At 38.4% G+C, this 13,239-nt stretch overlaps 1 protein-coding gene across 1 annotated transcript; it reads right to left on the reverse strand.

Annotated features, from left to right (window-relative positions):
* Nucleotides 1-1,338: 1,338 nt before the first annotated feature.
* Nucleotides 1,339-12,293, reverse strand: ppp1caa (protein phosphatase 1, catalytic subunit, alpha isozyme a). Its single transcript, XM_044181060.1, has 8 exons — nt 12,103-12,293; nt 11,711-11,821; nt 6,734-6,865; nt 6,239-6,469; nt 6,047-6,151; nt 5,739-5,962; nt 5,153-5,287; nt 1,339-4,861 (listed from the first exon to the last, which is right to left on the reverse strand). The coding sequence occupies exons 2-8, from the start codon at nt 11,763-11,765 to the stop codon at nt 4,745-4,747; spliced, it is 999 nt and encodes a 332-aa protein (XP_044036995.1). The 5' UTR covers nt 11,766-11,821; nt 12,103-12,293; the 3' UTR covers nt 1,339-4,744.
* Between the last annotated feature and the right edge of the window lie 946 nt (nt 12,294-13,239).

A 13,239-nucleotide genomic window follows, 5' to 3' on the forward strand; every position in this document is an offset into this window, starting at 1 on the left:
AAAAGCAAACATCGCTCTGTCACTTTAAAGGCTCAGCTGAGGTATTTCATGTGGCTGAATGAATTTATCATCACAGATGATGGTCCAGTTTTACACATTTATTAATGAGTCTATCCTCCACCTCCTTAGTGCAGAAGGTAAACAGTTGCGCCCTTCAACGCCTTCACCCTGGTGAACACATTGTCCAGGCTCTTCTGACAATCAGAAAACAGTCACTGTTACTCTAGAGTCATACATTTAGTCTGTTCACACCACCCAAGCTCATGTTTTTTCTCTCGAAAGAACACTGCACTCACAAGATTTGATGTTGCTCTCTGGTGAAGACTCATACACAGGTCTGATTCATCAATCAACAGGAAGACTTACGAGCTGACAGGTGGTGACTTCACTGTAGAGGATGTCAGGCTGCACCGTCATAAATCTACAGGACCATCACAGACAACACTCAGCCACCTGATGTGAATGTTGCAGGTACATCAGGTGTTTCGTTTTGGTGTTGTTTCATCAGAAACTAGTGCTGTTTGATGTTTTCTATGCATTTATTGCTACTAGTGACTTCAATAGCTTTCTTTCAGTATACATACTAACTCATAAATATCTCCTGTCTATTTCTATACTTACAGTATATATACACTGTTACATGCTTATAAACATCTTTTTCATCCTTTTTCCATTTGTAATTTTCGTTATTATTTTGTCATATTAACACATTAAGTAGATTCAGAATTTTGCTTTTAAAGGCCTGCATGAAATTAAATAGATTTTCAGAGAATTTTTGGGTCAGCTAACTTTTAGTTTAAAGCAGTACACTGTGGTCCACTTTAGAGTAACTATTTTACATTTTCTAAGAAAACTGTTGAAAACTATACAAGATAAACAAAAGGGAAAAGAAGAAGACTGCAAAGACACAGAGGCACATAGATGGAAACAAACCATGCTGCACAACCCCAGCACCATTTTTAAAACAGAAGAGGAAGGAAGCGGCTGGCAGCACGGATGGAGAAAGACTGTGTTGTCAGTTTATTTGTTTTTCTTTTTTTCATAAACTAGCTCACACTGGACATGGTCAACTGACAGACTCTTTGACTTGGAAAAGTGTTTGTGTGCCGTCTGAGGCAGGTGACATCTATATAAATAAATAAGTAAATAAACACAGGGATAAAGACCCCACACAAGCTACCGACTTGACGTGTAAACATTACTACACTCCCTTTGCCATTGTATGAGACTTTTCTAGCAGCGGATGCTACTTTCACTTTTCATGTGGAAGTGAAATGTTAGATTTATATTTCTTACATTGTAGTCAGAAGCATTTGGAAAGAAAACCAGACACAAATATACAAATTCTATGTTTTATTTCTACCTTGTAACAGAGACAATTTGTGATTGATTTGAAAACAAATGAAATACAAATAAAAATAATGTTAATTTCTATTGTTTCCTTTTCTTAATTGTAATAATCTAATAATTTCATATCTACTCAGCGACAGTGCATGGTGCAAAACATCCCTGATTGATTAAAAAATCCTACACCAATAAGCTTGCAGAATCTAGGATTAAATTTGTTAGTAAAAACAATATGAACAAAAAAAGTCATTAAAGACCAGATTCTTAGAGGTAATAACAGTAAATATAGAGAAACAATTTAAAAAAAAAAAGTTATAAGCAGAGGTTTGTACAGCTATGAAAATGGGAATGAAAGTGGCCTTTATTGGACCATTTATTCAGAAGACAGAGATCTATAAGTTCCATAATGTTTCAGCACTATATTATGTCTTACATGAGCCACTTAACTGTTGTTGAAGACACAATCTCTCTCCATTGGAGAAGGTCCCCTCAACATCATAGCTCTCCAGCCTTGTAATGACTTTTTATTATCCTATTAGACTTTAATACCATACATTTCTGTACATCTCTTTCTACATCATATCACCTTTATCCACAAAAGGTGGGCCTGTATCATTTACAAATCAAAAGAAATGACCTTCAAAGCAACAGATCACTCTGAACATTGTTCCCCCATGGACTCACCAGCATGCCAAGGTTGGGCTCAACAATTTAGCCACCTTAAAACGTGAACAGAAACGGCAAGTCATCTGACTTGTGAATATCCTGTAATAATGGCATTTATTGATGTATTTTTCTTAGTATATGAATATAAATATGATTTCCTCACACCATTTATTTTGATTTAAATTTCACTTCCTGAGTTCATCTTACTGGATGTGATTTGAACAAGAGCACACAATGAGGTCCAATGACATTTCTTTTTCACCTGCCCTCTCCGACACAATATCTGATGTTGCACTGTATGCAAATTGTTAGAAAGCCAAGTAGGATTCTGAATAAAGCTTACTTACATTGATTTGATTGCTTAAAAAACATTTATTTTCTGAGGTACTGAGTTAAAAAACCTCTTGCTGAGAAAGTGGAGGGAGAAAGGTGGGGCAGGATGACGGCTGAATTCCATTTTCCCCACCCTCTGCTTAAGTATGCACTACAATCAAGTTGACCAATATTTACTGACTTTGCAATCTGGAGAGCTGCAGTCACATTTGTTCATACTTGGACAGAGGCCTGAAGAATAAGGACAGACAGCAGACAAATAAAACCAGACACACCAATTATGTAATGGGGGGAAAGAGTGTGTTTGGATTATTAGAAAAGGGCAGAGATACCCTCAGACACTGTAGAAAGAAATATTTTTCACCAGATGCAACAGCCTGTGCTGAACTATGGGCTGCTTTCACTGGGGACACCCTGTATGCCAAAAATAACTTAATGCACAGTAGAAGGAAAGCAAAATGGCCCATTTGTGACATTAAGTGATAACAAACTTTTTTTTTTTTAAAGCCTGTTTAAACAAGCAAAAAGTGTCTTTTTGATTGCCTGATGTTGAAACCCAACACTTTTAATATAGATTCATGGGGGATTTTCTGTACATATATTATCTGTGTCTTACAGTAAAACTATAATTTCGTGCTCAGATTCCCCATCAAGTTTAAAGAACTGCCTGCATGTCAGAAATCTGATCTATCACTTAGTTACATCCAAACACTGTCTTCAATTCTCATGTAACCAGTTTTAGCTTACATGCAAGCCTCATTTGGTGTGGGTTTTGATTTAAAATAAGCCCACTCTGTTTTTATGATTGAACAACTGCTCTCGTCAACTGAAGTGGTTTTGACTAGAGCACTTAGAACTGGAAAGGTCAGAGCAACGATTCAACATCTCCCTTGAATAGTTTTTGCCTTTGATCACAGCAAAATATGGAAAACCTTCAAGCCACTTTCTCCCCAGTAGGCGTGTTGAGTGTCTTGTGTTAGCTCAATATAGATTAAAAAGTAAATAGTTGTATCTACTTGTGGAACACATCAACTGCACATGGTGACATTGTATTATGTGTGAGGATTGAGCGTTGTGAGGCATTGAACAGAAGCTCAGTGACAAAGCCATTCACTTCCTCTTCCTGAACTTCCTTAACTACTTCTACTTCATAATCATCGAACAATCATTAGAAAAAATAAACATTTTGCATTGAAGAGATTCCTAATCATTATTTTTTTGTGATAAAAACAGGCAACATCTGCTTCTGAAACCAGCTTCAGGCTGTCCTCTTCTGCAGCCCATGAATTTCCACTCAACAAAAAAATAAATTAAAAATAAAATTAAAAAAATAAAATAAAAATCACACTGAAGCAACATGTGAAATGCCCCTTTGTTTACACTAAGTGTAAGCTGGGCCAAAATTACACTTTCCAGCTTCTACATTTTTTTTTTTTTTTAAATCTCATTCATAGACAACTCTTCAAGCTGCTGTATTGTCAATTCAATGTACCACACTCAAAGACAAGCAAAGCCACTATACATGGCAAAGGTTGCTGACAGACATGACAAAGCAATGGCAAACACAAAGTGATCAGCATGATGGCATAATTCAAATACATGGTTATTTTTATTCATCTTCAACTTTAAGTGAACTAAAAACAAGAAAATCAAACCATGTCGGTTTCATGTATCTACAAAAAATAAAAAGAAAGAAAGAAATAAAAGAAGCAAAACTATTTCACATTCATGACCACAATCTCAAATCATTGGTTTTCAGAAGGGAAGAGAAAAAAATATTATCTCATCACGTATCTATTTCATTTGAGGATTCAACTGCACATATATCCTGTGCACCCAGTGTGTGCGGTATGTGCCAATATCGCTTGACCGTGCAACTTGATCCCACCCCCCCATCACACAGACCTCTAAAACAGGATGTACAAAAGCTTGTGTTTAGCATTAAACAGTGCAGGGCCTTAACATAAACAGCTATGGCTCCTTTTTTCCTCTCTCCCCCTTCTCCTCCCCTGCACCCAGGTTTGAAATTACATCACGGATGGGCAAGAACCCATCTCTACAAGATGAGAGGAAAACAAAACAGAGGGCATAGGAGGAAGGAAAAAAACATACATACAGAATACAGCAATTTTCTCTGCATCACTCTCACTTTTTTTATACACAAAAAAAATTGCACGCAAACAGCCAAACAAACTGTTAAAAATCGTTTTAGAGAGAAAAAACATGATTGAACCCTGGACACTTGTCTGCTTTGTTGCCATTTGGTGACGAGGGAGAAACAAGTTTGGGAGGTAGAGGGAAGGGGAAAAAAAAAAAAAAAAAAAAAAAAAAAAAAAAAAAAAAAGAGCGTTGGGCCGACAGGAGGGTGGCAGGTTGTGGGAGGGGGAGCCAGCGGGTGTTATTTCTTGGCCTTGGCGGCCTTGGCTGAATTTCGCGGCGGGGTGACCGGTCTCCCAGAGCCCATTCCTCCCCCTCCACCATAAGGATACAATTTCTTATCTGCTGGCTTCAGAATCTGAGAGAGACAAAGAAATTCTCATTTAGTTTGACAGACATACACACTAACCTCTGTAATGGCTGACAGTATAAATTAATCTGATTTTTAGTATTTAGGTTTAATAATATAATATAGGTAAACTCGATGAAGTTTAAAACATAAAAAAATGAACAATACATGCAAGCCATTCACTAGAATTCATTAATGATCTATACTGTATAATTTTGGTTTGATACTGGTATACAAAATACAAGCAGCATACAAATATGTTTCATTACAAAATGAAAATACAGGCTCTGTATTACACACCTGAAAGGAGCACATGAGCGTCTCATCCACACTCATCATGGCACCAGCGTTGTCAAACTCTCCACAGTAGTTGGGAGCCGAGAATAAGGTCACGAGTTGCCTCTTTGCGAAAAACTCATAACCATCTTCTACCACCTCAGGACAGAAATGAGACCGTTAATACCACATATAATAAAACTGAAGCAAGAAAATGAACTGGTCAACCTATGACTCGCTTGGTACCGTTTTAGTCCACTTAGTAGAGTAAAGCAACACAGGTTTAAATTTTCAGCGTGTCCTGCCTAAACAGGAGTCCTGGATCTTGAGTACCACTAAATGTCACAATACTGACATGGATGATTGTAAAGCATATTATATATTAGCATATTTGAAGTAATCACCTGCAGTTTTGTTTATTTATAGTGAAGTTAATCTAAAAAAAAAACAACAAAACAAAAAACTTTTTGGTACAAGAGCTTAAATATGTACTGAAATAAAATCCCAATACTGGTACACCACTAATCCTTTGGTAAACAATTAAAGAGGACAAATGCAAGTCCCACAGCTTCAGTTAGCAGGAACACAAGGCCTCCTGGCTAAACATTACCTGATGCGCCCTGCATATTAGGTCCATGTCGTGTTTGTGCAAAAATTTGGCCACCACATCTGCCCCAAATGTGAAGGAGACACCACGGTCGTTTTCACCCCAGCCCAGCACATCTTTGTCTGGATCAGCCCACAGCAGGTCACACAACAAACCCTGGTCAGGCACATCTGTGGGTCGCATTACTCTGCGGATCTGCTCCATAGACTGAAGATCAGGAGAGAGGCCTGGAGAGAGATCATACACCCATCTTAGTCTGGTTCTTATCATCTATTGTGTATCCTGTAACATCTTATATTAACAAGGCCTACCTCCATGACAGCAGAAGATTTTCTCATCTACAATGGCAGCCACAGGTAAACAGTTGAAGCAGTCTGTGAAGGTCTTCCACAGCTTAATATTATACCGTCGCTTACCTACCAACAAAAGAGGTGAGATGAGAACAGCAGTCAAGAGAATTGTTTTTACATTCTTCCTGTTAACAAAAATACTCATGCACTTACACTCGTCATAAAAGCCGTAGATACGATTAATAGAGGCGCATTCATGGTTTCCACGCAGCAGGAAAAAGTTCTCTGGATATTTGATCTTGTAGGCTAGAAGCAGGCAGATAGTCTCCAGTGACTGCTTCCCTCTGTCTACATAGTCACCCAGGAACAGATAGTTGCTTTCTGGGGGGAAGCCTCCATATTCAAACAGCCGGAGGAGATCATAGTACTGACCATGCACATCACCTGCAGAGGGCAGCAGAGGAATACAATTTAAACACCATACTTTCACTACTACTGCGTGTAGCTGCTTTTGCATGCAGTCCACACATCAAATGATACAACTGGCAAATACAGATGAGCAAACTGTCTAGTAAATCATGAACAAAACCCCAGGAAATTATCTTCTCTTGCATCAGAGTCAGTCTACAGTCAAACCTCTTAGACTTTATGACATTTCAAACTTGGTCTTGATACATTATTGAAACTGACTACTACATTCAAACTTACCACAGATTTTGAGGGGAGCTTCTAGTTCAAGCAGTATTGGCTGGCTCAGGAAGATTTCACGGGACTTTAGGCAAAGGCCACGGATCTCACCCTCTGTCAGCTGGACATTCTTCCCTGGCCGAGAGCCCTTGACTGAAAAAAGGGAGATAAAGGATGTTTTATGGGAGATACAATAACACCACAAGGACACATCTATGCTCAGAGCTGTAATAAAGACTGAATGAAGGAGAACATAAGGCAAAGCAATGAAACGTGATCATTTTGATTTTAAGCCAGTCCACCAGACTGGGAAGTTAACACCTCCCACCAGCCAAATGCTGGCAAATTCTGTTAGCAGTCCAGTCTAACAGCCACTTCAGCAGGTAACCACATCATTTAAACGTAATATTATACTCTAAATATTGGAAATCATAAGTTACTAATACAAGCTATACTTAATGTTTATCAAACTCCAACACAACAAGATGAGCCTATGCAGTATGCACAGAGATGCAGCATTTGAGAAAACCTGATCAGTGGAAACTTGCCTGACGTTGTCAGCCTCAAAAGCACGTCTTTCTCTTTACGTGGCAGTTCAAACCCAAGCTAGGAGAAAGACATGAAACCCACTTCCCCACTAGCTGATGAAGCTGCAGCAAAGACATTATGACACTTAGTGTGCACTGTTAAGAAATTAAGTTAAGAATGGCACGCAATACAAACTGTATTTATCCTGTAATAATGAAGGTAATATTCTGTTCCTGTCATTTGGCTGCATTCACTGATGCTCCCTGGAGAATTAAGCAGGTCTGTCAAGTCTCTTCTTGTCATGCTTTTTCACACATATCACACACTGATGGAGCCAAACGCAAATCATGATAAAGATATAAACAAGGAACCCAATTTATTTTCCTGACAGATTAATTGTTTTAAAATGACACATCACAACAATACATGTCATCATGGCTCAAATGCTAGAGAAGGCAGGAGCTGGTAGTGGTACTGCTCATAATTCAGATCAAAATATTTATACATTGACATGCCAACCGTAGGGTGTGGACGTGACGCCATGCGACTATATCTCAGCGACTAAGTGTGTACTGCAGCCTTAGGCGAGACTGCCACTGACGGAGTTTGGAATCTGGTTTGTTTGTATAACTGACAGAATCAATCACACCCCCATTACTACATGTACTGCTTGATGCCAAAGTAGAGCACAACACAAACTGTACAAGCCTCCTAATGAGGAGTTGCATTCCCACCCAACAAATTCTGTCACAGGCTACTGAATAGGTAATGTACGTAACAGAACCGCCTCCAAACGTCTGACAATTATTTTCAACCTGGGTGTGAACAGAGCTCTCTCTAATATGTTTATGGAATTGATTAAACAGTTGTCAGGTGTTCCCTGGTTAACAGACGAATGAAACAAAGCGACACAGATCAAGGGTGAATAATAAGAACAAGAATAAGAACGACAGCTCTATTCAAACTAGATTTGTTTTACAACATTAAGTCTGTAATTGTACTTCCTACTACTGGCAAAACTAGAAGCAAATTCAGCAGCAAAGCTACACAATTATATGTGAAAGTATAGTTGCTTGGTCAATACTGAGATCAGAATTATTCATGCCGGTTATCCATCCAATAAACAAGATATTCCAGTTGAACATTGTAAGAAAACTACCACCACTTTCACATTGTAGCTATTAAGCAATGAACTAAAACCTGTTTCAAATGTACCCTACTTCCTTCACAAAAAAAATCTATTTGACCTCATATACCAAAGTTTAAATGAAATGGCTATACTAATGCCACCATGGCAGCATTCAAACAAATAAGGATTCAATCTCTAGGTACACAATGCTGTTTCATTACACTTGTAGGTTGCCTTTGTGAAGAAAATGCTTTTGTCTGAGATGACAATTGTGTAGCAGAGAGCCATAAATCCCAGCGTACACAAAAGAAACATTTGTGACTGATCAGACAGTTTTTGGTGATTGGTAAAGCAGTTTCCATGTGGACACAGACAGACCTCTTGATTCCATGTACCAGGGCAGGTACTTAAAACACAAAACACCAATATCACAAGTGATCAAATTAATGTGTGGTTTCTAAAATCATGATTTAATTTATTACAATTATTATACAATTAATGACACCACATCATTGAGACAAAGGAGGATTCAATTAAATGTAAACAATCAAAAGTTCACAAATAGCTGCAGGATAACTCTTATATGGGAATTTTTGGTAAACTGGATCATTACCACTGCAAGAAAAGTAATTGCTGATAATTGTCAAACTAACATTTGCTTGTATAGATATGAAAAGAGAGACACAGATCAAGTTTTTGTCCAAGCAACGAACCATAACTTGAGGAAATCACAGATACCCTTCACTCCTTGTGAATTGTTGTTAACGCAGAGCACCTGACAGAATTACAGACCATCTCTCAGTAAAACAAATCCACTTTTAATAGTGCTTGCAAAGCACTTGGAGAGGGAGGGTTAGAGTAGAAATCAACAAATGGATGTAAAATAATGGCTCTATTCTGCAGTGGCAACTAAAAGCAAAGTCCTAAACAATGAAAAGTAGGTATAAATACTGCAGTGCTGCTTGTCACTTTAAACCTGGATTACAGAAGGCTAAACCCTGACAGAGATTACTCCAAAGTTAGCCACATAGCCAGTGGGCAATAGTGAGCTTATGAGGGGTACAGACAAAAGGCTTTCCACTACGCTGATCAGGAGGCAGAAAACAAAGAGCTGGACCAGCACAACAGAAAAGCTGTTGCGGTGTTGGGAGTGCTGGAATCAACAGTTGGTTTGGTCCTGATTCAGTGCGGGGTGATGTCACGCTCTCCATACATGCTATTAGCAACACACACACTCCCAGAGTTCACTTTGCTCTAGATCTACGAAAGTAATCCAATAGAAACCGCTCATTATCCAAACACATTTAATTGGTTTGGTCTCAAAACAGTCAGCAAGCAGGAGGGTTACCTTGTTGTCCACATAGGAGGCTGAGCTGGTGTGGGATATAATTTATCAATCTTTTGATGCAGCACCTGCAGTAGGGTAAGTATTCTTGAGTCTACTGTAATCTTGAACGAAGCAGATCAACACAATAGTAATATTAACTGGAGAGTTGTTACTCTCAGCAATTTAAAAAAAAAAAAAAAAAAAAAAAAAAAAAAAGGTCAAGTGAGTTACATAAGAGGATATAAATACTGGCACTGTCAGGCTTGATTGTCTTCTCCTGGATTTGGCAGACCTTATCACAGCCCAAGTATAACAACCCATGTAAAAAACACTCCAGCAGCCATCAGAGTCCACAGTCAAAGTCAAACTCCCAGGAGGCACTATGACTGCACAGGCATATTTATGAATAATCCCAATCAAGTTCACCAGCTCAATTTAGGCCGATCGTGCAGTGCCTATATTTAAGAAGGTTAATAAACAGAGAGCTAAGGTCAAATATATTAATAGCGTTAGGCCTGGGAAAATTCTCTGTACCCAATGTTCCTCATTTACTGGCCAAAATATCTTCTGATACTGTGACGTGGACTCTACAAGTTGTGATTCATAAAAAATGCCAAAGACCCCTAACCAACGTACGTGATGCTGCTGCTGTGAAACAGTCACACAAAGAAGCCAGCATAATTTCAGAACCCAGCGCACTTCCCTCACAAGGGACTACATCGATCACAACCTTATTTCTTGTGGTCTTTAGATGAACTGTACACTTGGGTGTGAAGAGATTTATGCTTCTGTTGAATGTCCTCAAGGCTCCGGTTACACAACCATCATATAGATGTGAAGATTAAAAAAAAGCCCTGTTTTGCCTCATACACACATCTCCAGCCATAACAAATCTATCTCCACACATTGTATACAGTGGGCTTTCAGTGTTCACATGTAAAACTGCCTAAAAAATGTCTCATGTCTTAAGTGTATATTTTGCTAAAACATTGCACAAGATGTTTCCCAGTCACAACATAAAACTTACATTTAGAACTACTGTAATATATGCACTTATGGAAATGTTATTTTTCACATAAGATACACCCAATGCTGTGTAGGACAAAAAAAATGTAAGCAGTTCATATCTTGCTTAAAAAACAGCAGTAGAGTAGCAGAGATGGCCAACCAACAGTTTCAAACAGTTTTACAGTGAGCACATGCCAATCGAAGCACCTTTGTTTGTACACTTCATTAACAAGTCACTCTGGGGAAGGTTGTGGCTGCGAATTGTAATCAGATCCTCGACTGCGAAACAGTAAACACAACAAGACAGTCCACCCATGTAACTGAGAAACTCTGGTGGGAAATGGCAACAAATGGGGTTGGAAAAACAAAACAAAAAAACAATGACTACAAATCTGTTCTTACAGTGTCAATGAATGTAAACATCTACAAGTCATAGTAATAATTTCTCACTGACATATTGCAAATAGCCACTCTCAAATCCTCCAACTAATAACAGTAATTATTCAGACTGGGCATTTCTCATATTCTGAAATACAAGTAAGAAATCTCAGACCAGCATCACCTCCTCGATGGGGAAAGTAAATGCATTAATCAAAACCCATAAACCCTAAGCCAGTAATTTGCGTAGAATATGTGTGATGTTTCTCCATTTTCGTGCAACTTCACCTATTTACCCTTGATTTGCAGTCAATGCCGTAACAGTGTTATCTCTAATGAAAACAGATATCGATGGCTATGATAAAAAAAAATGTTCTCCATTCAGAAAACGTTAATTTAGCTAAACAATCCGTAATGAGCAGGGTTGATTGGGCTACAACCGTTCATCCAAATCCAACCATGGAGTCTTAGAGCACACCAATCTTAAGTAGGCTACTACAACATAACGTGACTACCTTTAACTTTAGCCGACTTACCTAGTAAAAAAAAATACATATTTCACTACCATCAAGATATCCCATAATGTAAATTTAGTACATTGCTGCACAGTAGGTTTGGTCCTCCTCACCTTCCAAGAGACGCTGAATTATAGAGTCGATGTTTAATTTGTCTGGCTCCGCCATTTTCTTTATTTTCTGGCGTTCTCGGGCAGTAAAGACCTTGGTTTTCCGTGTTGCACCTTATATTTCAAGAACAGAAAGAAACACAGACGGACACCAACAGTTACTCATAATATACGTTTTAACATCGGTTAGCTAACGAGTGCCTCGCACTAGCTAATTGAGCACTGTTAGCGGACTGAAACAATGAATGATCTTACGCGAGCTTGAGCTAACCAAGCTAACTAAGCTATGTACTAGCTACTAGCCAAGTACTGAAGGCTACACGTATAAACTAGCAGCAGCAAAACTGAACGGCTAACGTTAGCTATGTAATATAACGTATACAATATCCCCGAACCTTGTCTTCGGTTTTACGACAGTCTTCCTATGATGAAAATGTGTAAATATTTATCCTCTGTGCTCAATCTTGGCCCGTTTCTCTTGGCTTGTCTGGGTCCCTTCACTCTTCCCCCAGGAACTTTAAAAAGAGGGCCGTTTCTACCGAAATGTCTACGGTAACGTAGGAGGCTGAATCAAACCGAGTTCTTCACGCGTTTCTTAGAAGATGATTGGTCCATCCTGGAATTTAGAACTCGAATTGTCATATTTGATTGGACGCATTCAGGGTCCGTCTTACACGTAAGCTCCTCCCCCAGCCGTTTACAGCGGCATCAATGGAGATTTAAATTATAACTCAAAGTGCGCCACCGAGTGTTTACAAATGGAGTTGCAGTGTTAAACCTAAAAACACCATCTACTGACCTTTTCACAGGAAGCTGGCCACAGACACCTGTTCAGGATAATGGAAATCTGTCACAAAAGCTCTGTAATAAACACCTTTGGGAGGATCATAGTTTTCATTTTTATTGAGAATCTAAATGGGCTTACTTAAATCTATAATAGGCCATAGTTCCTGATGGAACCAATGAAAAACTTGCTTATCATGTGCATAATTTTAAACACATTTCTTTGTAGTTCAGTACCACATAGAGCTGGTGTCACTAGAAACTTTAGGATCTTGACTAAAATAAAGTTTTGTAGGTTTGAACGGTGTCATTTGAGTTTGTGTTGATGGACCCACCAAAGCTTCTGTGAGATTGATAATGCTCAATAAAAAAATAAAAAAAACTTTTTAAATTAAATTCTTTCTGGTCATGTTACTGTATCTGCTAGTCATTCAACAAATATTACAGAAAACTACAAAGCAATGACCTGTCTTACATTTGTTTTTTCTGATCGTCCAGGTGTTTTGACATGTAGAAATAGACCAGAAAGAGCCCAGTTTACAGTGATGGAATGTAACCAGGTACATTTATTCAAGTACTGTACAATATGAGGTACTTGTACTTTACTTGAGTATTTCCATTTCGCCACTTTCATGCTACTTTATACTAGAGGGAAATATTATACTTTCTATTCTACTACATTTATTTGGAAGCTTTAGTTGCAGTAAAAAATACTTTTACAGATTAAGATCACTGGACACTGAACAAAT

This window comes from Siniperca chuatsi, linkage group LG21 (assembly GCF_020085105.1).
Source record: "Siniperca chuatsi isolate FFG_IHB_CAS linkage group LG21, ASM2008510v1, whole genome shotgun sequence".
Lineage (NCBI taxonomy): Eukaryota > Metazoa > Chordata > Actinopteri > Centrarchiformes > Sinipercidae > Siniperca > Siniperca chuatsi.